The sequence below is a fragment of the Eutrema salsugineum genome, unplaced genomic scaffold (genome assembly GCF_000478725.1).
Source record: "Eutrema salsugineum unplaced genomic scaffold, Eutsalg1_0 scaffold_10, whole genome shotgun sequence".
Taxonomy (NCBI): Eukaryota; Viridiplantae; Streptophyta; class Magnoliopsida; order Brassicales; family Brassicaceae; genus Eutrema; species Eutrema salsugineum.
In genome coordinates, this window is record NW_006256908.1 from 1,687,161 (window position 1) to 1,712,501 (window position 25,341).

The following is a 25,341-nucleotide window of genomic DNA, read 5'->3' on the forward strand; positions in this document are numbered from 1 at the left end:
CCAAGCATTTGGATCAGATTGTAGTTCATGACGCTACTCTCATGCAGTAAAAACGAATTCAGAAGAAAAAGTTCTAAGATTCGGCTCAATAGCTCATGGAATCTTCACCGAAGATATATATCTCCATCGAAAATCCCTTAGACCCAACAATAAAACTACTCAGACATGATAAACAAAATCAAAAACATAGTATTAAGAAGTAGTACAGAAACCAAAATTGAAAAAGAAAGAACAAGGGTTCAAGAGATAGATCTCTCTCTCCCTAAAACCTAAAAACAAAGCTTAAAGTAAAATTTCTGTAAAGTATTTCGTCTCTCTTCTTCTCTCCTTAAAAACGACCTAAATGATATGTATTTATAGTCTCCAATACTCTCTGGTGTCTAGGGTTCCGGAATTGAGGCTGGGAAAATGATTCAGGCTTCAGAAATGGGCCTTCAAACTTGGAGTTAGCTGGCCGCGGTCGGGAAGTACGTGACTGCGGGGAATGTGTGGCTGGCCGCGGTTGGGATGGTTGTGCCCGCGGGGAATGGCCTGTTGGCTGCGGGTGGAAACGCTTGCCGGCTGGTTTACGAGACATCTTGCTCTTCGTGTATCTTTTGATTGAACCGTTGGATTGCCAAGCTGTAAAGTGTGCTGGAAAGCTGATACTTACATCTTTAAGATCTCCAAATTTGAGTTGGATCAGACGGTGAGAAGGCCTTCAATCGGGGGTGAACTGCTGACGGTTTGACTCTAAGCTAAAATCTTGTCTTCTATCCATTTTGTTAAGTTTTTCCCTAAATTACCTGAAAAGAGTCTTGGAACTACAAATACTACAAAAACGTAATAAAAATACTTAAAGCAATTAAAAACATAAAAAAAGTATTTTAAAACGATCCATAAAAGTGGTCAAAATACGGTATTATCAGTAAATACAATTAACATATATAATATTTAAAAACCGTGAGACTCTTTTTTTGGACAATAAGTAAAGAAATAATCTCAAGTGATAACGTAAGATGACTCTAAAGGTTTAACTACGAGTGCTGAACGGAGCACATTAGACACTGAAACACGTGTAAAGTTAATAACACAAAGATTTGAGTAGAACACACAGAATTTCTGAAACCAAATTTCATTAAGAATTAATTGTACAATCTTAACAAATCTATTTAATCAGAATTACACAACTTTAATTGCTATACACAATTAGACACTAAACAATTCTTAATATATCCAACCTAACACAACAACACTTGTGTTTACAGTTGCGTTTCTAAGTTTCGTTCACTCATCAAGAACTCTAATCTCACACTTAGTTTCTGGTGACTAACAACTCTCTCAAAACGGCTAACCACTCACAAGTATCGTCTTCATGAATATATACCACATCTCGATAGGAGCATCAAGCATGTGTATATTTTCTTTCCTTCTTGTTAGGATCTTCCAATCTTCTTTTACTTGATTCCAAAGATCTTCCCGCCAGCTGCTCATCCTTAATGCCACGTCAGTCTGCTCTTTAACATCCTACGTGTCACTCACGCCTTTCCTTGTTGAAAACTCTCGCGCACCAGTCCTTGCATGTGCTCCATACTCCTCCAGTGTTGAATCTCTACACTTTGGATCTTACAACACGAACTGAATTTGAAGTAAACATGGCTTAACCCGCAAATCCTCCTAGATCTTGAGCTTGATAATTATGTTGCTGCAGTTTTGACTGAGCTTCTTTTTCTTCTTCTTCTTAATTATTTTGTTGATTGATGTCACCTGCCGTATTCATCATGAACTTATCGATGTGGAACATCAAATTTTCCAAGCCATCAAAACCAAAAACTTCTCACGGATATTGTTCTTGGTACGACAGCATCATGTCGTTGTTGTTGCTATGCGTAGTCATTGTCTGATTGTCATTGTCTCGAGTCCTAAATCTTGGCTTTGAAGAAGAGGAGGAGGAATCAGTGTATATTGATGTTGTTGATGAGTGGCGTCGTCATGTTCTCTCTCTAGCATCATCATCCAAGTCTCATTAGCAAAACGGTCAAACCAACTTCTTCTTCTTGCCCTTAGTTAAGCATCATCAGGACGTTATTGTGGTTACTATGAGGAGGAGTCAGAGAAAGAATCGGTGTATCATGCCCTTCTTGCTGAGCGAGGTCACCATGTTCTCTCTCTAGGTGCAGCATCGTCTCAATCTCATTAGTAAAACCAGCTTCTTCATCGTGCATTTGGTTCAGTAATTAAGATGTTGCTCTCCACCTGAGGAACCTGGTCAACGAATCCAAGTTTGTCTCTTTTCTTGGTCTTGTCTCTGATCCAATACAAGACCAAGTCGTCGTGAACATCCTTGTGAAGAAAGTATTCCGTCATGAGCCAATCCGTCGTTATGTGGATGTTACAAGGAGTGGTTTTGTTTTTGTTTTTATTTGTATATACGCTTGTATATATTATACATATCATTTAACAGAAGCCAAGAAAAAACAAATCATACAGATATTCAAAAGCCTCCTAAGACTACAAAATCATACCCAACTCCTCAAAAGGTTTAGAATCTAATCCAAAGCCAGAGTATTCTTATTAATATAAAAACAATTTTCTAAACATGAATTCGTATAATTTTGCAAAATGATTCTTATTACATGAGTTGATACTATATAGAGTATATAAATCTACTACTACATCATTTGCCTCGGTGTTCATCTCCGCAGTCACCAATCACTTGGAGAAGATGTTTACCTTTCTTGGTAACCTCTTGTATGCTATTAACATCTTCATCATTCAATACCAATGAGAATATAGCGTTTGCGTCTTGTATATGTTCCGCTAACCAGAGTCTCACCCCAATCATTGATCCAGCAACTCCTGGCTGCGTTGAGATTCCCATTTTTCAGAACAAACCAAAAACCAGACTCTTTTTAAGCGCCAGAGTACTCCATGTCAGGAAAGACAAATACCTGATCTATTACATATCTCACAGCTACTGTCAGAATAAAGACTCCATGCTTTGTGGCTATGTTCTTCATCGTTCGGAGTAAAACTTGGGATAGATTCCACCCTCCCCATGCATCAACCACCTGTATTGAATATTATTACAAGAATGCCATTATGATTAATAAAAAAAATAATTATTTTTTATTATTAATAAAATCAAAAAAATCATTCTAATGTTTATGTTATTACAAAATTGCCATTTTGATTTTGTTTTAGTCAAATTTTTTTTTTCGGAAAAACTTTTTTTTTTGAAAAATTTTCAAATATGTTTTTTGTAAAAAGAAACTATTTTTAAACGAAATTTTTTAAAAAAAATTAAAAAATACACAAAATCAAAAAAAGAAAAAAGAGAAAACCCTAAATTTATCTTCTTCTTTTCTCTCTCTAACGGCGCTGCTATTCTTCTTCCCCTTCTTTCTCTTCTTCTTAATCTTCCATTCCTCTCTTGCTCTCCTCTTTCTCTTTTATTTTTGTTAAATTTTGTTGCATGAATAGTTATCCTCAATGAATTTCAAAGCATCGATGTTTCAGATAGAAAAAAAGAGGCATAGCCCTACCGATTTTTTGTACCAAGGCGCCTCCATTGTTTCCAAGCTCGAAGATCTAGATCTTCTCATGGCTTCTACAATTCGTTCTATTATTAGGTGAGTTTTCTTTCTTATATTTCGAATTCTTTTATTTATTTTTTTAGATCTGGGTTTTTAGATCTAGTATCGATGATAAACTAAGGAGTTGCGGTGGTTGGCGGTGACAAAAAAAAATTAATTTTTTGTTGTTGTTGCAGATAACTTGTTTAATATGTGGTTATCTTCGACGGAACAAGATTCCGGTGAAAGAAAAAGATTTTTCGGTGGATGGTAGATTTTTGTTGTTGTAAAGTTTGTAACGTGTAATGGTAGACTTATTTTAAAAATAATAAGTAGTTTGATAGATTTATTAGTTATTTGACGGTAGATTTATTTGATAAAACGATATGTGGTTTGGTAGATTTATTAGTTGTTTGATGGTAAATTATCCCTTATTTTCAAAACGATATCTGGTTTGGTAGATTTATTAGTTATCTGATGGTATATTATTTTAAAAACGATATGTGGTTTGGTAGATTTATTAGTTATTTGATGGTAAATTTATTTTAAAATGTTATATGGTTTGGTAGTTTTTATTGGTTACTTGATGGTATATTTATTTGTTAATGACTGTACAATTATCGTTTTTTATGATGGTAGAATTGTTAGTTATTTGATGGTGCATTTATTTGATGTACAATTATCGTTTTTATGTGAGGTTTTGGTAGAATTATTAGTCATCTAATGATAGACTTATTTGTAAAACGATGTGATTTGGTAGATTTATTAGTTATTTATGGTAGATTTATTAGTTATTTATGGTAGATTTATCAGTCGTATATATTTGAATTTTATATACGAATGACAGTATTTTTTTATTTTTTTTTTACAGATTATGGGCTTTGCCAAGATATCCAGCATCGATCCGACATGTTTTACTATGAATTGTAGATTTGCATTTGGTAGATTTGTTTTGAAATAATGGTAGATTTATTATTAAATTGATAGTATATCTATATTTGAATTTGTAAAAATGATAATTAGATTTTAAATGATAGTATTTTCGTTTTCAAATTATATTTGTCGTAAAACATTCACCTAGACATTTCACATTTTTACCACATTTGCTAGTAATGTTATTATTCAATTCAATTTATTTCTTTACTTTCACTATGATGTATATCATAACTGAATAAAATTTTAATCAAAACACATGACTAAAATCATTTGACATTGTGATGTTGTAAGAGTTTATGTAAATAGAGTTAAATCTAACAAATATTCAAAATAAAAATCAAAAGATCATAAGTTAAGAGATGGTTATTACATATATGACATATATGTTCAAAGTTAATATGAAAAGCAAAGTTATCTTAGAGAAAAGATATGTCATAGAAAAAATATTCATGTTAAAAAATTTTGACAATTGATAATGGCATCTATATCGTGAAGACCAATAATCATCTGTGATCGAATCACAGTTAACCAACATAATCTTAGCAAACTCATGCAAAGAAAACGTCAATAGTAACAAAACCAAGTCAAATATAACCATTGAACAAGTCTACCATATGTACGAAACCTGTTTAACATACGACACTCCAAAACAAGTCTACCACACCTCTGGTTTTTTCGTAGATTGCAGAATACGTTTAGGACAAAAAAGTAATTTCAATCCAAAAAGTCAAATGTCTGCCAAACATTAACAACTAAGTCTACCTCAAGCATGGAAAATAACTCTACCATAGAAACAAGTCTACCATAAGCACCTCATTTGTCTACTAGATCGAGGTTATCTTTGTAAATATCAAACTTAATTAATCTACCACATGATTATTATAAGAAGTCTACTATACGTACAATAACTCTACCAGATTACATAAACTCTACCAAACTAACAAACAAATCTACCAACATTATGTAAGTCTACTTCATGTAACAAATAATCTACCACTTACCGGAAAGAATTTTATTTGAATTTAAATCTACCACAAAAACAAACATATCTACCACAAAACAAATAAATCTACCAACATTCTGTAAGTCTACTTCATGTAACAAATAATCTACCACTCACCGGAAGGAATTTTACTTGAATTCAAATCTACCACAAAACAAACATATCTACCACAAAAGCGAAAAATCTACCAACTAGATATATGATGGAGCGGAAGCTTCTAGGGATAGAACTAGATCCGTTGATTCTAAGAATACCCGGAAACTAGGGTTTGTGAATACTCTTCACAGTGGTTTATCAAAACATCTTTAGGAAAACTTCTTTTATTAATCAAATCAAAAACTGAATACAATAGAAAGCCTAAACGACCTATTTATAATAAATCTCGAAATCCTAGAATATCTTAGAAAATCCTAAAAGATAATTATTAAAATATTAAAATACAAATAAATAGTAATTATCTAAATATACAAATAAATAATAAAGATATTTAGAAATATTCCAAATATCTCGCTGCATCAGGTCTCGCCGGCCAAGAAAGATTCGTCCTCGAATCTTCAACCGGTTCTTCCACATCGATTTTGTGTCTTCTTGCTGAGGATGTTTTGTTTTTGCACAAACCAGATTTTGCACGGATTTTGCACAAACCGGATCCGCACCGACTTGTAATTTGTCGCAGATTTGTAACCGCCCGGATTTTGCACGATCCGACTTTTGCACGACTTCTGCACCTGTCAGATTCTTGAAATCACCTTCTCGGAAGACGAAGTCTACAACCATGACATCTTCATCATATATGTCGAAGATGGGATCACCATAGATCTCTTTATAGATCTCATGGTTTTCTTCTCTTTCAACAGAAGGACTTTCGTCCTGAATAGGATAGATGCTTTGACTCACCATGACAACCAGAATCGGTCTCTGATTAAGAAATCAAAGAACACGCGGCTCTGATACCAAATGACGGAGCGGAAGTATCGGTAATGCGAGGTTAACGTTGAATTCTAAGAAAACCCGTTAGCCAAGCCTTCTCAATTCCGTTGAATTCTCAGAGAATGCCCGGAAGTAAGGATCAAAGAGTTTTCTTGCAAAAGCTCGATGAGAATTCTATTAATCAAAAATCAAAGGTAGCTCAATTACAAAGGACTAGTATCCTATTTATAAGCTCGTGAAGGAGACTCATAATCCTAAGAGAAATAGAAAACTAGAGTAAAAAGGAAATCCAAAGTAAATAAGGAAAACTGTAATAAAAGGAAAAAGCTAACGTAAGACCTAAGTCTAGAAGGAGAAGATGTACGCTACATCAGATCCCCTCCGGTACAAGAGATTCGTCCACGAATCCGGTGAGATCAGCATCATCTGGTTCATACTTGAAAAGATGTTTTACGTTGAAGACATCAGCTGTATGAATGTGAGGTGGAAGACAAGACGATAAGCATTGGCATTAATCTTTTCTAGAATTTCCACAGGTACAATTTTGCGAGGCTTCAATTTGTTATATTGCCCAGATGGAAATCGCTCTTTGGTGAGAACGGCCCAGACAAAATCTCCGACCTGAAAATGTACTTCATGACGGTGCTTATCTACAGATTCCTTGTACTTCATCGAAGAGACCACCAAATTGTCATGAGCACAAACATGAATTTGTGTAAGTTCATCAACAAGTTCCACAGCTCGACCATGGAATTCAGCTGGATTAGGGACAGTGGTCAATGCCAAAGGGGCTCGAGGAATAAACCCATACACGACTTTAAAAGGACTAAAGCCGAGACTGCGATTATAGGCATGATTATGTGCGAATTCGGCCTGGCACAAACGAGAATCCCAAGAACGAATGTTATCACCCACCAAGCACCGTAACATATTTCCCAAAGCGCGATTAGTCACCTCTGTCTGACCATCTGTTTGAGGGTGATATGCAGAACTCATGTTTAAATTCGTCTTGAGAAGCTTCCAAAGTGATCGCCAGAAATGACTAATGAATCGAGAGTCACGGTCAGACACAATTGAAAGAGGGAGGCCGTGAAGTCGGTAAACTTCCCGAAAGAAAAGTTGAGCAACTTGAACGGCATCAGTTGTCTTCTTGCAAGGGATGAAATGAGCCATTTTGGAAAAACGATCTACCACCACAAATATAGAATCATTACCCCGTTGAGTTCGAGGAAGTCCAAGAACAAAATCCATGCTCAAATCTGTCCAAGATTGCGTTGGGATTGGTAACGGCAAATAAAGACCTGCATTAGATGCTTGACCCTTTGCTTTCTGACAAACAGTGCACCGAGCCACATAACGTTCAATATCGCGTCGTAACGTCGGCAAAAAATTATGTCTCAGCAACTAACTTGAGAGTTCTATCACGACCAACATGTCCCTCCCCATGGAGTTCTTTAATGATTTGTAATCGAAGACTACAAGCAGGGACACACAAACGATAATCTCGAAAGATAAACTTGTCAACAAGTGTGTATTCACCGCCAACTCCATGAGAAAGGTCCGTCCATATGGATGAGAAAAACGGATCAGTGGGATATAATTCAGCAAAGCACTCAAATCCTGGAACTGAAACATGAAGCGTGGCTACTAAAGAATGGCGACGACTTAAAGCATCTGCGACTTTGTTAAGTTTTCCTGAGTGGTGTTTAATTACAAACGTGAATTGTTGAAGATATGCTATCCACGAAGCATGACGAGCAGAGATTTTGTCTTGACTATCCAAGTATTTCAAAGCCACGTGATCGGTGAATATCACAAACTCTTTATGCGCTAAATAGTGATGCCAATGTTTGATAGACTGAACAATTGCATAGAACTCAACATCATAGGTGATATAACGAGCACGAGCCCCTGCTAATTTCTCACTGTAGAAGGCAATAGGCCGCCCTTGTTGACTCAGCACAGCATCAATACCCAACTTAGAAGCATCACAATGTAACTCAAAAGGAATGTTAAAATCAGGGAGGCCCAAAATAGGAGCAGAAGTGAGTTTTTCTTTGATTAGATCGAAAGCTCTAGCTGTTGTAAGAGTCCATGAGAATGACGTTTGCTTCATACAATCTGTTAGAGGCGCTGTAATTTCACTAAAGTTATGCACAAATTGCCTGTAAAAAGATGCTAATCCGTGAAAACTCCGAATTTCAGATATTGTAGTTGGCGTTGGCCAAGAGGAGATAGCAGCGACTTTCTGAGGATCTACGCGCAAACCAGCTGCAGAGACAACATAACCCAGAAACAAAACCTCTGAGACGCCAAACTCACATTTCTTCAATGCTATGAACAACTTATCTCGGCGTAAAACTAACAGAACTTCTCGAAGATGGGAGATGTGCTCTTCGAAGGAGGTACTGAAGATAAGAATATCGTCAAAATAGACCACAACAAATTTTCCAATAAATGGACGCAAGGCTTGATTCATGACACGCATAAATATGCTTGGAGCATTGGAGAGACCAAAAGGCATTACCAACCATTCAAACAGTCCCTCATGAGTTTTGAATGCGGTCTTCCACTCATCACCTGGTCTTATTCGAATTTGATGATACCCACTTTTGAGATCTAATTTGGTAAAAATCGTCGCTTTACCAATTTGATCCAGTAAATCATCAAGACGTGGTATGGGGAACCGATATCGGGTAGTGATTTTATTAATTTCTCGACTATCAACACACATACGCCAAGAACCATCTTTCTTTGGGATAAGCAAAGCCGGAACAGCGCATGGACTAAGACTCTCTCGAATATACCCTTTCACCAACAAATCTTCTACTTGTCGTCGCAGTTCCTCATGTTCTTGTGGACTCATACGATAATGAGCACGATTAGGCAACACAGCGTTTGGAACAAGGTCGATGTGGTGTTGAATATCACGAAGAGGCGGTAAACCTGCAGGTAGCTCGTCTGGAAAAAAGATCAGAAAATTCTTGTAAAAGAGTGTCAAATTCCGGTGGAATCAAGGGACATCCTGTTTGTGGAGTACTAGAAGCTACCAAGGCGTATATGGGACCTGCTTCACGAATTTCCTCCTCAGATTGAGCTTTGGAGATGATTAACAAGCTCTGTTTTGCTGAACCTTGCTGTTTATCTTGAGAAATCACATGATCGGAATCAACGGAAGGAAGCAATGTGATTTTGCGTCCTTGAAACTGGAATGAGTATGTGTTTGCTTTGCCATGATGAATAACATCTCTATCGTATTGCCAAGGACGACCCAAAATAATATGGGAAACGTCCATAGGGGCAATGTCACAATATGTTGTATCTTTGTAAAATGAGCCGATAGAGAATTGCAACAATGTTCGCTGGGAAACATGAACCTCAGCCCCAGTTTGCATCCACAATAGTCGATATGGGTGAGGGTGAGCCTCAACCTGTAAAGCAAGTTTGCGAACAGCTACTTCAGAAATCACATTAGAACAGCAACCTGAATCAATGACAAAGCGACACACTTTGTCTTTAACGGTGCAGGTAGAACTAAATAATGAAGTACGCTGCCAAGCTTCCTCAGTCTTAGGCGCCAAACAGTTTCTTCGAATCATGAGGAAGGTACCAGTATCACCAGTTAGTTGTTCTTCCTCCACATCATCAAATTGATTATCTTCTTCATCAAATATAGGATCTCCGACAATCTCTTTGTCGCTTGCAAGCAAACCGCGACGTCCGTACTTGGGACATGCCGTTTGGCGATGTCCGTTTTCTCCACAAGAAAAACAACGAAGTGCATTCGGTCGAGACGGACGAGGAACCATGGAATTGTTGACAGGTTTGTGAATACTCTTCACAGTGGTTTATCAAAACCTCTTTTGGAAAACTCCTTTTATTAATCAAATCAAAAACTGAATACAATAGAAAGCCTAAACGACCTATTTATAATAAATCTCGAAATCCTAGAATATCTTAGAAAATCCTAAAAGATAATTATTAAAATATTAAAATACAAATAAATAGTAATTATCTAAATATACAAATAAATAATAATGATATATGGAAATATTCCAAATATCTCGCTGCATCAATATAACTCTACCATAAAACAGATATCTACCGTCACGTATTGACAACTTGTTTCACATAAATCTAGTGCCAAAGGACATAAGTGTACCAACTCAGAAATTAAATCTACTTCATTGTCAATAAATCTACTGACAAAGTCAACTATGCGAGAAAGTCAATGCTTTCTTTAACAAGTCTACCAACACGTTTGACAAGTCTGCCATTCATAACAACAAATCTACCGAAACATAATAAATCTACCTCTCATCGTCAAAACTCTACCAAGATAAGTCTACCAACATTTGTAAACTCTACCAACTCTCGAATAAATCTACCATCGACCTAATAACTCTACCGACAAAATTTTTGCGTTGACCAAAATTTGATAAGTTTACCGTCAAAGCTTGGTAGACTTATCAAATTTTCAGCGTTATATTCTGCTTACGTGGCATTAAAAAAGTAATGGCATTTTCGTAATTAGATTTTTTTCAACAAAGGCGAAAAGGGTGTTTTGGGTATGCTAGGTTAGTTTTGTAAAAAAAATAAAAGTACACCAAACAAGTTATATAGATACTTTCTAAGGTTAGTACAGTAATCCTCCCTTTCCCTTTCCTTTATAGTGTCTTTCCTAGTTTTGGGTTTGCTTTAGGTTTTAGTTTATATTGGGATGAAGTCTTAGGTTTTAGTTTATATTGGGATGAAGTCTTAGTTATGACGCTCACATAAAACTAGAAGAGCTTTAGAGGTTTTGAGACTTATTTTCTTTGAAAGTTTTGATTTTCAGTTCAGTGTTACTTTTATGTAAATTTAATAACAAATAGCTTTACTCTATACTTTCCCTTCTTATCATTTCAACAATTTGGATTTAATCTGTGAATGATTGAACACTTATCGTTTTGTACAATTGGAGAGAAAGAGTCTTCAAGGGAGTAGTTAAATTGGTATCAAGGTACTTCTCTGATAGTAGACAGCCATTACTGTCCCATATCTACATACAAATTAAGGAGAAAGGACCAATGATGTGTGGTTAAGTTCAAACTAGATTTTTAAGAGACTTCTATAATAAGAGTTTTTTACGTCATAAATTTGACGCCTGAAATCTCGCAAAGCTGAACCATTTTCTGTTGAGGACGCATGTCTACAATGGAGTGTTGCACCTTGAAAAAAAAATTGCAACAAGGATTTTCCACCGAAAAAGAGGAAGTATGAAAAGTACAAAATGTTCGGTCATCGCTCTAGTATTCACCTGATTGCTAACAACAGGGATTCCATTATCCAGGATTTTCTCAAGTCTCTCTGTGTCAAAATTTGTCAAACCAAGAGTCTTGATTTTACCTGCAATCATTGTCAAGTAAGCCAATAGAAAAATAAATCGACACTCACAAGAATGGAAAAAGATATATCCCTACTTTGTTTACCTTCTTCTTTTAGGTCAGTGAGGTGTTTAAGTGCATCAAGATAACCATCATTCCCATAATCCCACCTATTCCAAACTACAGATTAGCAAAATAGGGAACAATGCATTTGGCTGTGTGAAAATGTTCACTACAGAAAGCTACAAATCTTCTAAGCATTTCATTATTTAAATAAGAAGATAGAAGTATAGAACACATCAATCAACGACATGCCATTAAGCAAAAGAGAGAAACACCAGTGAAACTGAAGCATATCAAGAGAAGCCATATTCATTCTCTTCCGAGATTTGTCGATCCTCTCACAACATAGCTGCTTGTCATCTTCCCTGGACTAGGAACCCATTTTGTCAAACTGCATCACAAAACATGTAGTCTAATCAATTAGCTACTCTGGTCCATTGCTGTTGATCTCTATATTATTGAAAAAAAATAGACTTAGCTACTCTGGTCCATTGCTTTTGATCTCTATATTATTGAAAAAAAAAAAATAGACTTAAAACTTTCTTACCCTTTAATCTTTTCCAAATACTCTGGAGGTCACTCTCGACGAACCTTATTAATAAAAATGCCATAAAGATCTTCTGCAGAACCATCTAAACATAGAAAGACACAAACTAATCAGAATTATATCATTTAATCTTCACACAAAACCTTTGACTTCAGGTCTTCTTGTAGCAAAAGCATAACATCAAAATCCTGTAATCTCTTTTTCACTTGGCTAGTATGTTAGATGGATAGCAAAATAACATAATAGTTGAAATCAATAGGACAAGAAAGCTCAAACCTAAATTAACTTAAAACGTTCACAATATTAGATGAATAACGTTTTGTATAAACTTTTATAAATTTAAAACGTGCCTAATAGATTGATAAAATAGCTTTTCAATTTTCACTTTTTCTTCATGACAGAAAACTTGAAAACCTAAAATAGTTACGTACGTACCATTCAAGTCTTGTATTTTTTTTTCTTTAAATCAGAGCAATAGCTGAAAAACTAGAACGACTATAGATACTTACAAATATCGGCCAAGTCGAAGGTGGAGAGTCCAGCATCCGCGTATCAGATCATTGCCTCAACGCCGTGGTTATGGTCGATCTTCCCCCATCCTCCACTCGTCTACCACATACCGTTAAGAACTCTGCATATCTTCAGAGAGTCTTTCCTGTTCTTCAGCTTCACCCACCGATCAGCCTTTGTCGTCCCCACCGAGCAATTCATAGAACTGGCGCCAAACCTACGGCACGAAACGTTCCGTAAAGACCGAGTCGTGGTTTTGGATATGCATGGTACTCTAGTCGCCAGATTGGTGGTGATGACGTACATCAAGATGGCCTCTCGCTCTCCTTTTGCTCTTTTTCTCTTTCTCTTTCTCTCTATCTCTAGAGGAAGAAGAGAAGTGCATGTAGAAAAGGAAAAGAGTTCGTGAAAATAAATATTGACTGAGGTGGAAAAATCGTATGTTAATTAGTTGATTAGTCTTAATGAGAATTATAAAGTGAATAATACTCTTTTTCAACCGTCCTATTCAAAAGTTGTCTAGATACTACAAATGATGACACTGAATTTTCAATAACATTGACTCTTCTTCATCAATGTGTGATTTTCTTATAATCTAACCGTAAAATATCCAAATCTTATATATAAAAAATAAAGAAAATCTGTGATATAACCTCGTTCCTGTTCATAATTAGCTAGATGGAAAAAACACTATTCCACTCCTTTTTTTTAATAACCCAATATAACTTCTGATATTTTTCTCTTACATCTTCTTCTTACCTTATTTATTACGTTTATATTTTTTTCTCCTGACAAACCTTCAATTTCCAGAATTTCTCACTCAATCTTTTACATACTCACCAAAAATCGAAAACCAATATTGTATATTTCATAGAAATGAACACCAGAATATAGATGTGGATATGATGCAAAAATAGGTGAAAGGGAAAATCTTGGTGTGGATAAAAGTTAGTAGTAAACTTACATATTTACATATGCTATAATAACTTTTAATATGCTATAATAACATATAATTTGTTACCACAATATATACGCACAACATTTTGTGTTTTATATCTTAACTGAATTTTGTCGGATTTTTACCCAAATTTTACCCAATTTTTTTTGTCTCGTTTTGTACTGATTTATTGAGAATCGTCCTAATAATTCTCAAAGATGCTTTGGGTTACTAAATTTTCGTTGGTGAATAAAGAAGAGAGGAAAATGAGAGGAGAAGAAAGAAGAAATAAAAGAAAAATGCTAAGATATAAGAGCGAGAAATGTTTATTTGCAAAGAGAGAAAAAAAGACGAGGAAGAAACACTGTATATGAGTAAATGAAAAGAATGGTAAATGGTAATGTCACCCACTCATACAAATAGAATAGTGATAGAGGAGTTATGTCACATCAGATTAACTCTTTAATTTTGACTTCTACCATAAATATTGAGCTTATTGACTTAAAAAAAGTATTTTCAAATATACTATTGACTTGTTGAGCAAAAATATTAATCTTTAAGGCATCAGCAAAAATACTTAATTAGTGAAACCACGTGTCCCACTTCCATATACGTAGATAGTTTGTTAATAAAGATTGATTGGCGAAATATTAATTAGGACATGTTAGATCAGTGAATAAGGACAATTTTTCCAAATACACCACTGGTATGATGTTATTTGGAGAGAAGATGCGTGGTCAAGTAGGAGAACAGGCAATCGGGCAGAACCACTTTTCTGACTTTGTGGTTGACATCAATGCAGAACCAAAAACGGTCACAACTCCGATAAAACATCATTTTTGGGACCTGGTTCCATATGAGCGGCGTGAATGTTTAAACACTTCAGGGCCTCTTTGTTCACTCATTGATCCAGCAGTAAAATAATGTCGTTTAATTGCATCAATCAACTCATTTTGATGGATCATCTAGATATAGTATTTAAATAATTTATAAAATTATGAAGAAATTTTACATTCTTCTCGCTGATTCTATTTGAAGCATTTTGAAGAAGATGATTCAATCCAAAAAAAATAAATGTTAAATTATATATATATATATATATATATTTATATATAAAAAATTACCCAGCAAAAATATAAACTCATATTTTTCGCCAAAAATATAAAATTATTATTCCGCCAAAAATATAAATATTCATTTTCTGCCAAAAACGTAAATATCAATTTTCCGCCAAAAACATAAATTCTTATTTTCTTGCTAAAAACGTAAAATTTTATTTTCCTTCCAAAAAATTTTAAACTCGATTTTCTGCCAAAAATGTAGAATATTATTTTCTGCAAGAACATAAAATATCATTTTCCGCCAGATGTCCACTAAAAACGAAAAATCTTATTTTCCTATCAAAAACATAAAATTTATATTTCCGTCTAAAACGTAAAATCGTATTTTTTTTTTATAAAAACGTAAAATCTCATTTTCCGTAAGAACATAAAATATTATTTTCCCGTGAAAATGCAAAATTACGTAAAGTCTTATTTTCGGCTAGAAAGTTAAATCTAATTTTCCACCCAAAAATTCAAATCTCGGTTTCCGCCAAAAAAATGTAAAATTCTTCTTATTTTATTTCTGTTTTTTCCACAAAAACGTAAAATTTCATTTCTCGCCAAAAATTTATATCTCGGTTTTTCGGAAAAAAAAATTAAAATCTCTTTTTCTTGTAACAATCATCAAAATCCATTTTTCCTCCAAAAACAAAAATCTTGTTTTCTCGAAATAAACATAAATGTTTTCACACCAAATCGTAATATTTCAATTTCTTGTCAAAAACGTAAAATCTGATTTCTGGCCAAGAATGAATATTTTGTTTTCTTGACAAAAACAAAATTTTTATTTTCCACCAAAAATTTAAAAATGTATATTTAATATATAATTAGATTAAATATTTTAGTAACTTCCGTATTAAAACATCTAGATGAATGATGTAATTTCAGATTAAAATGACCAAACAAACAAAGGTTCATTGAGATGTATCATCTAAATGAATAACCCATAACAAAAACGAATATCATTCTGATGAATTATCGATATGAATATTTTAAATAAATCATCTGATAAATTATTCAGATGAATTTTTTAAATAAATCATCGGAATGTAAATAAAAAAATGAGCAAATAAACAGACTTCAATACGAAGAAAAAAAGTGTTTCCCATCTTAATATGATTAATATATCTCTCTTCTTAGGGTTTCGTTCTTGTTGTCTACAGAGGAGTAGAGAGCTATTTGCTCGTATTTTTATCTTTATTTGTCGGTAGATTACTTGTTAACTGACAAACTAAAAGAATACTTGTTAATAGAAACTTTTAATATTGACAACAAATCTTGAATGGAGATCTAAATATACACATTACTCATTTGTTAACTACCGTTTATCAGTTGTGTTGATTTTAATTTATTATCTCTACCAAAATGTTTTTGTTTTCATTAGGACCTTTGATGCTCTGTTTTGTCTAATTGTTTGCTATTCTGTTTTCTTACGCTTTGACACTTTTTTGGTAAAAACCTTTTTCTTTTGGCAAGAACGTTAAATCTAATTTTCCACCCACAAATTCAAATCCCGGTTTCCGCCAAAAAAATGTAAAATCTTTTTTACCTCTAAAAACATCAAATTTTATATCTGTTTTTTCCACAAAAACATAAAATATCATTTCTCGCCAAAAATATATATTTCGGTTTTTTGGAAAAAAAAATTAAAATCTCTTTTTCTTGTAACAATCATCAAAATCCATTTTTCCTCCAAAAACCAAAATCTTGTTTTCTCGAAAAAAACATAAAATGTTTTCACACCAAATCGTAATATTTAATTTCTCGTCAAAAACGTAAAATCTGATTTCTGACCAAAAATGAATATTTTTTTTTCTTGACAAAAACACAATTTTTATTTTCCACCAAAAAAATTAAATTTAATATATAATTAGATTAAATATTTTAGTAACTTCCGTATTAAAACATCTAGATGAATGATGTAATTTCAGATTAAAATGACCAAACAAACAAAGGTTCATTGAGATGTATCATCTAAATGAATAACCCATAACAAAAAGAGAAAATTTGAGAAAATACCTTATCATGAGTTTATCTTTTGAAAAATACACTAATTTTAAAAAAATTTGAAATCTACACTTATTGGGAAGTAAAATGATAAAATTAACCATAATTTAAAATTGAAGTAATTTATTATTTAAATCGTAATATATTTTTAAAATATATATACTTAGATTTTCTGCACAAAGAATATCTAGATAGTTTTATTTTAATAACTAAAAAATATTTTAATAAAAAATTCTTTTTAATTGAATTTGCCTAACAAGTGTAGACTTCAGATTCTCTGAAACAGAGATCGAACTCATTTGCCAAACTCACGCCGTCAAAATCACGATTCTCAATTGGTAGATTTTTTTGTTTCGTTCTTAATTGATATTGTTGTGGTATTATGATTCTCCTCTTTTTATTCTCAAAATGGTTTGTTATTTTTTATGAAGGAAAATGGTGCATATAGCTGGAGTTTTTGGTGAATTGCAAGTGAAAAAGGGAATCATGGAAATTCATCGTGAATACTAAAAAAGGAGGTAAATTATTCACGATTAGGGATGATTTGAAGTTTGCTGATATGGTTCAGATGGTTCATGAAGATTTTGGTTTAAATAAGTTGGTTGATGAGGTAGAACTTAGCTATGCCTTGCCTGAGACAATGATGAAAGACATGCCCAAGGGTACTCCACCTATCTTCGTAACGAATGATAGGCAACTAGAGACTTTTTTAAAATGTGCAGATCGATGCATGTTCGTCTTTGCATCTCAGTTAAAAAAAATGTTCATCCAGAGTACCAAAATGAAGACGTCTATTCTCGCGAATTATCTATGGTGTATGGAAAAAGCAGCGCAAATACGAATGAAAATTCATATGAGAGGCAGAATAGTAATGATGAGACAGAAGTAGAAGCTTCGAATTTTCACGATGGAAAAGTCATTAAAAAGGGCCAATGGTTCAAGAATAAGGCAGAGTTGTCTTGGAGTATATGGATGCTTTCGATTGAACGTAAATTCAGAATTTAAGAAGTCAGACACTAAATTGTTAGTTGTCAAGTGTGTTGAGGCAAACTGCAACTGGATGGTTCGAGCTACAAAGAGTAATCCGTTATGTGAGTATTTTTGGGTAACAAAGTACATCGAGAAGCATACATCTGGTTTTGTCATCATCCTTTTCTCATTCTCCTTTTCTGGAGTTACACTCAAGATTTTGATTGATGAATCGAAAGAGGCTTTCGAATCTGTTGTTACCTGAAAAATAATTGATGAAAAATATATGCGATACATAAACCAAATTGCAAAATACAAAATCATCAAATTAAAAATTGTTTACTTTTCTTGCTGTTTTAAAACTTTTTTTCACCTTGGTCGATTTTTTTTAAAGTCTTCAAGTTTTCATCAAGTATGTTTAGCTTATATTTGACATCCAAAAGCTCTGAACTAAGCTTCGCAAAGCCACTATTCAAACTTTCTTCAAATTCTGTCAGACACGCTTGAAAATAGACTTTCGATAAAACTTCCACACATGGGATAACACTTTTCTTCATTGATTTTTGTTTGGATATGTGTGCTCTGATTCTGTCTTTCTTTTTCCATCACTTTCTTTCTGAAACTTGTACTCCATCTCTCTAACAAAACATATAAAAGAGAAGAAAAGAATTCATATATGTAGTAACTTTCAATAAACAAATCCATTGCAAGAAAACAACCAAAATTAATACATAGAGAACATCACAAATTGAGGTACTGTTTGCTGTGTTGTTCTTCTGATATGCTCCCTTCTCTGTTTTTTTGTTCTCAGAAAAAGTCGACGTGAAAGGTTTGTCTATATAGCACAATAATTTTTTTTAATCGAGATAAAGTTAAAGAAATTTAAAAGATTTATTAATTATTGTGATTTATCAAGTAATGAGATATCTTTATGTCAAATAAAAAATAATTATAATATTAATTATTTCGAATTTTTATTTTCATTTAATAGATAATGTTATATTTAATTAAATTTTGGTCAAAAAAACTTTTAATATAAATCAAAAGTGTAGTTTTCAAAAAAAAAACGGTGTATTTTACTAATTCTGAAACCTAATTAATGTATTTTGCCAATTATCCCTAACAAAAACAAATATCATTCTGATGAATTATCGAGATGAATATTTTAAATAAATCATCTGATAAATTATTCAGATGAATTTTTTAAATAAATCATCGGAATGCAAAAGAAAAAATGAGCAAATAAACAGACTTCAATACCAAGAAAAAAGTATTTCCCATCATAATATGATTAATATATCTCTCTTCTTAGGGTTTCGTTCTTGTCGTCTACAGAGGAATAGAGAGCTATTTGCTCGTGTTTTTATCTTCATTTGTCGGTAGATTACTTGTTAACTGACAAACTAAAAGAATACTTGTTAATAGAAACTTTTAGTATTGACAACAAATCTTGAATGGAGATCTAAATATACACGTTACTCATTTGTTAACTACCATTTATCAGTTGTGTTGATTTTAATTTATTATCTCTACAAAAATGTTTTCGTTTTCATTAGGACCTTTGATGCTCTGTTTTGTCTAATTGTTTGCTATTCTGTTTTGTTACTCTTTGACACTTTTTTGGTAAAAACCTTTTTCTTTCTGTTTTAAGCTTTTGATAATACAACTTTTTCAGATGATAACAAATACAAATGTTTTCAGGTTGAACATGCTGCAAGCTATAGAATATTCTTTTAGCCACTGATAAAAGAGCTAGAGATATTAATGTTCAATTTTTATTTTTCTTTTCTCTTAAAAACTATTGTTATTTTTGCTTTTATATATTGTTCGTGCTAATTGTTTTATTTTATTGATAAACTTTGTTTTATTTTAAAACTTCACAATAAAAAAGGAAAAAAAATCCGGTCTTGATTTATTTGAAAATAAATCAAAATAAACTTTGAAACAGTCAAACAGATATGGTTTATTACACACTTTTCCTTTTTGACTGCCTATCTACTATCTAGAATATATCTTTTTATCTTTAAAAAACCTGAATTTCCATGCAGTTGAATTTAAATTGAAATTCCTAAGGATAATATTATTATTGGACAGCCAAAAAAAATCAGTAATATTTTTGACAATAGAAAACCGGAAATCGTAAACAAAAATATTTTTAAGTGTTTTCTTTTTCGTCTACTTTTCCTTTTCGAACTTAGTTTTGTATTTATAGCTTTCGAGAATCATCAATAATAACCTTAAGGGAAAACTAACTCCGAGCTTTATAACTTCTTCCACTCCGTCAGAATTTGCTTTGGATTTGATATAGGAAACCATGGCGAAGAGTAAGCTTCTTTTGAATCTTACAATTGATTGAATTTAGGTCAATTTAACCTAGATCTCTTTGTTTTAGGTTCAGTTGCGTTCGAATTTTTATTAATTCACTTCTAAATCTCTGATTTGCTTTCGTTAGAATTTGTTGACGTTTTATTACTAGTTTGGTTTCTTGGTGTGGTTGGGAAGTTTATTTCGGTTGATACATAGGAAACTAAGATTCGCTTTGTTGAAAAAATTGCAGAATCTCAGCGTAAGAAGGCCTCGATGGATTATAGTGACGATGATACAAGTACTGTCTGCATGGATGAAGTTCAGGTTCACAAAGATGTTATGTTGGATCAATCCCTTGATGCTCTCTATGAGAAAAGGAGTTCAACGAGAGAGCAAGCTTTGGCCTCAATTATTGACGCATTTAACAGCGACCTGCAGCATGACTTTGTAGAAAAGAACTTTGCCACTTTATTGCATCTGTGTTTACACTGTACCAAGAAAGGGTCCAGTAAGGAGAGTTCATTAGCATCACATGTTATTGGGTTGCTAGCATTGACTGTTGGACTCGGAGATCAAGCACAAGAGATTCTGGAAGAATCCGTCACTCCACTTTCTCAGGCCCTTAAATCTGGTCGTGAAGCCTTGAAGATAACTTCGATTCTTGAGTGTTTAGCAATCATAACCTTTGTTGGTGGGACCAATGCAGAGCAAACCGAGAGATCTATGCAAATAATATGGCAAATGATTCACCCCAAGCTAGGTTCTAATGTTGTTGCAACAAAACCTTTATCTGCTGTAATAACTAGTGTTGTCGCTTCCTGGGCGTTTCTGCTCACAACAGTTGATGGATGGACTCTAGGTCCTAAAATTTGGCTAGAGACTGTAACTTGTCTCTCCTCACTGTTGGAAAAGGATGACCGGTCTGTACGTATAGCTGCTGGTGAAGCGCTTGCTCTTATATTTGAGTTGGGAACTCTAGAGAAGTTTGCTGCCCAAGCCAAAGGGTGTGCTTATGGATCAGTGAAAGAAGGAAGTGTGTCTCAGGAGGCATTGATAAACATGCATGGCTTGAAAGCTAAAGTCACTAATCAAGCTAGAGACCTCTCTGTTGAGGCAGGTGGTAAAGGTTCAGCTAAGAAAGATCTCAACGCCCAACGAAATTTGTTCAGAGATCTTGTTGTATTTCTTGAGGGTGGATACGCACCTGAAACATCTACAAAGGTCGGAGGGAACACTTTACAGACAAGAACGTGGTATCAGATGATACAGTTCAATTTTTTGAAGCATTTCCTTGGGGGTGGTTTAATCAAGCATATGCAGGAGAATAAATTCCTTCATGATGTATTTAGTTTCACTCCAAAGAAGATTGGTGCCACTATTATGTCTAGTGACGAAAAGAGGTTTTTTAAATCACCTAACTCAGCTCTAAACAAAGCAAGGACGCGATTCATGAACGAACTGAGGATGTTAACTATGATTGCGGAATCTGAACGTTGGGCATTATGCAGCGATGGTGGAGAATGAATGATGGATTTAGACGTGATTTTGAAGCTCTGCATTAAAACTTGTTGATCATAGTGTCACTTTTGCTGTTTCATCTTTTGATTAGATTTTTGTCTTAAGTCTCTTGCCACAATTTTGTCGATTGTATCTATCTATTACTATTATTTGCGAAGTCAAAAATCTTAGGTGTCGTCTCCAGAGCAATTTGTTTATGTGTCATTATTTAAAAAATCTATACTATTATTTGTGAAGTCAAAAATCTTAGGTGTCGTCTCCAGAGCGATTTTCTTATGTGTTATTATTTAAAAAATTATGTAGCGTTTTTATTAATTATGATAGGTAGATCATTAATCCTACATGTAAATATCCGTGACATGGCAAGTCGTCTCCACAGCGATTATCTTACGTGTTATTATAAAAAAAAATATGTGGCGTTTTAATTAGTTTTGATAGGTTGATCATTAATATTACATGTAAATATATGTGGTCTGCCTAAAAATCTGATGTGTCGTCTCCACAGTGATTAGCCTAGGTGTCATTATTAAAAAAAAAGTATGTGGTGTTTTAATTAGTTCTGATAGGTTGATCATTTATCTACATGTAAATACATGTGACATCCTTTTTTCGATTAAGGGCCTATGATTTTCTTTATGGGCCACTGATCTCGAAGTTAGCCTTAGCCACTGATTTTGGTTATTGACCACCGATATCAAAGTCGGTACTAACCTAAACCCTAACGTATCCATCCTATATATACTCCTCTCGGTCTTCATGTTTTCTTACATACAACGTCTGTCTTCTAAGGTCTAACATCTTTTTAAAAAATTTATCCACGTCTTTTAAAAATTAATATATACTATTATTTATGTATTTCCGTAATGACAATCTACTATTTTTTTATAGTTCATAATTTGCTGATTGAATATTTCATCTCTCGCCTTACAATAGAATCGTCAGGTAAATATTTTTTATAGTGCTTTAAATGTTTTTTCTGCCTTTAGACGTTCTTCTTATGTAAATCTATTGCCTAATAGTTCTTTCCTTTATAAAATTTATGATTTTTTTAGTAGAGATTAGCAATTGTCTTATTCGTGATCCTTAGATTTTGTCATATCATCTGTCTCCATCTCAAATTGCTTTTACAGAAGAAAAACATTTTTCTGCTGATGTTTACAACGATAAATTTACAGGTTGGCTGAAGTTTAGTTAGGACTATCCTGAAGCCATATCATATATGTATTCTAAATTTCTGACCCATTGGATTTGGGATCGTAAAAACGTCAATGGCATCCTCGTCTTTGCGGCAACTCCAGACCGAGTTATAGTCAACTGTAACCCTAACACTGGCGAAGCCTACTTCTTGAGAGTTTCATTGCATGTCATACGCGCTCCATGTTTTTATATAAATACAAGAACAATTAATGGTGTTGTCCACCCTACTTTCAAAGTCATGTTATGCTTTGGGTTTAATTCACGATGATACCGTCTATGTCGAAACTTTCTATGAGGCAAGTCAATGGGTACCCGCTCCTCTCTTCAAATGATGTACACTGATTTGTTACATGCAGGTTCTATGATGAATCTCTTTTGTGTTTGGCGATCCATTTAATATTTTTTAGTATAAGTTTTATCAATTTTTGCAATATTTTGATTTTTTTTCCTTAATTATCTTATTTTAACATTTTTTTAGATTTTTTGTTGTGTTTGGATTTAATATACTTTCTAAATTTAATAATCATCAATAAAAATAAATGATTATACAAAATTTTAATTAGATTTTGCTAATTAATAATGTATATATTGTTATTATTTTTACCCATTCATAATTGTTATAAAAGTTGTACTAATAGTTTTCGTAATAAATCATATATATTGCTCCTACTTTTATTCACCTATAATTCTTATAACTTAGAAGTAGAAGTATAAAGAATAAGACATAGTTGATGATATAAGAACTCAAAAAGACGAATTTGAGTAAAACCATGGAGAAGAATAAGAAGCAAATGAGAACAAAAATAGTGAAGAAGATTAAGGATAAGAAAAAAATATTTTGGAGTTAAAGAAGAAAATAGGAAGAAGAAAATGAAAGATGATTAAAACAAAGTAAAAGAAGAGGAAATGGGAAAATAAAGTAGGTAAAACTGAGAAAAAGATGAAGAAAAACAAGAAGAAGAAGAGTTTGATGAAGACCAAAGAGGAGTAAGAAGTAGAGAATAAAGAAGAAGAAGAAGAAGAAGAAGAAGAAGAAGAAGAAGTAATCTTGAAGAAGAAGTAATCTTGATAATTGTTTTTCATATGTCACAAGTTCTGATAATGTTGAAAAGAATGTGTGGCATTCTAGACTTGGTCACATTGGAGTTGATCGACTGAATAGATTGGCTAGAGAAGACCTTCTAGGCTCACTAGCCTGAGTTGATCTTGAGACATGTGAACCATGTTTGGCTGGAAAAACAATAAGAAAACCATTTGGATAAGTAACTAGAGCTGAATTTCCATTGCAATTAGTTCATTCAGACATATGTGGTCCGATGAATGTAAGGGCGAAGCATGGAGCTTCATATTTCATCACTTTACACCACAATAAAATGGTGTAGCGGAAAGAAGAAATCAAACTCTTCTTAAAATGGTTAGGCCTATGATGGCGCAAGCTAACCTTCCAATTTTCATATTGGGGGGATGCATTACTGACTGCAGCCTATATACTTAACCTTGTGCCCTCCAAATCTGTTATTACTACTCCTTATGAATAATGGACGGGAAGAAAACCTGACCTAATGCATCTGAGACCTTGGGGGTCTGCAGCATTGGTTTGCGATTTTTTAATCCTTATGGAAATTTAGGTCCTAGAGGAAAGAAGTGTATCTTCATAAGATAATCTGAGCATTCTAAAGGTTATGTCCTTATCGGCGAACAATCATATGGAAGTATAACAGAAATCCAATCATGAGATGTGACATTCTTGGAAAATGATTTTCCTAGAAGGGGAGAGACTAATAAGAGACTCCATCTCGAAGAGATAGTTGAGACAACTAGTGTTTCTTCCACTAACCAATTTATGGAAGTTGATGAAAGTTCACATGAATTATCACAACTTAGTGGGAGAGAGACATTAGTTGGTGATTCCTCTAGTGAGGAACCTCAAGAGTCTGAGTTACGTAGAAGTAACCGTGGAAAAGTTCCTCGACGTTGTTTTGAAATTGAAGGGGAAGCTTTTATGGTTGTTTTACATGACAATCTAGAGCCTAGATCAGTTCAAGAGGTTCTCTCTTGCCCAAACTCTGCTGAATGGGATGGTGCAATAGGAGAAGAATTAGAATCTATGAAAGTTAACTATGTCTGGGAATTGGTTGATCTTCCGCCAGAACCTCAAGCGATCGGAAACAAATGGGTGTTCAAGATCAAACGTAAAGCGGATGGATCCATAGATAGGTACAAAGCTCGCTTGGTAGTGAAAGGATATACCTAACAAGAGGGGTATAGAGTATGAGGAAACATTTTCACCTGTGATGAGGTTTGCCTCAATTCGCCTTATTCTAGCCATAGTTGCCGGACTAGACTTAGAATTACATCAAATAGACGTTAAGACTGCGCTCCTTAATGGGGAAC

General features: G+C 33.7%; 1 protein-coding gene and 1 pseudogene across 1 annotated transcript; one reads left to right on the plus strand and one right to left on the minus strand.

The window, feature by feature from the left end:
• Positions 1-2,656: 2,656 nt before the first annotated feature.
• Positions 2,657-13,215, minus strand: LOC112081430 (annotated as a pseudogene).
• A 7,025-nt stretch (positions 13,216-20,240) lies between these two features.
• LOC18027361 (interferon-related developmental regulator 1) lies at positions 20,241-21,756 on the plus strand. Its single transcript, XM_006409674.2, has 2 exons — positions 20,241-20,249; positions 20,483-21,756. Exon 2 carries the CDS (start codon positions 20,506-20,508, stop codon positions 21,754-21,756), a length of 1,251 nt encoding a protein of 416 aa, XP_006409737.1. The 5' UTR covers positions 20,241-20,249; positions 20,483-20,505.
• Positions 21,757-25,341: the final 3,585 nt, after the last annotated feature.

Bases quoted from the DNA above. Each gene is read 5' to 3' on its own strand.
- LOC18027361 (XM_006409674.2), top strand. From the start codon at position 20,506: ATGGATTATAGTGACGATGATACAAGTACTGTCTGCATGGATGAAGTT.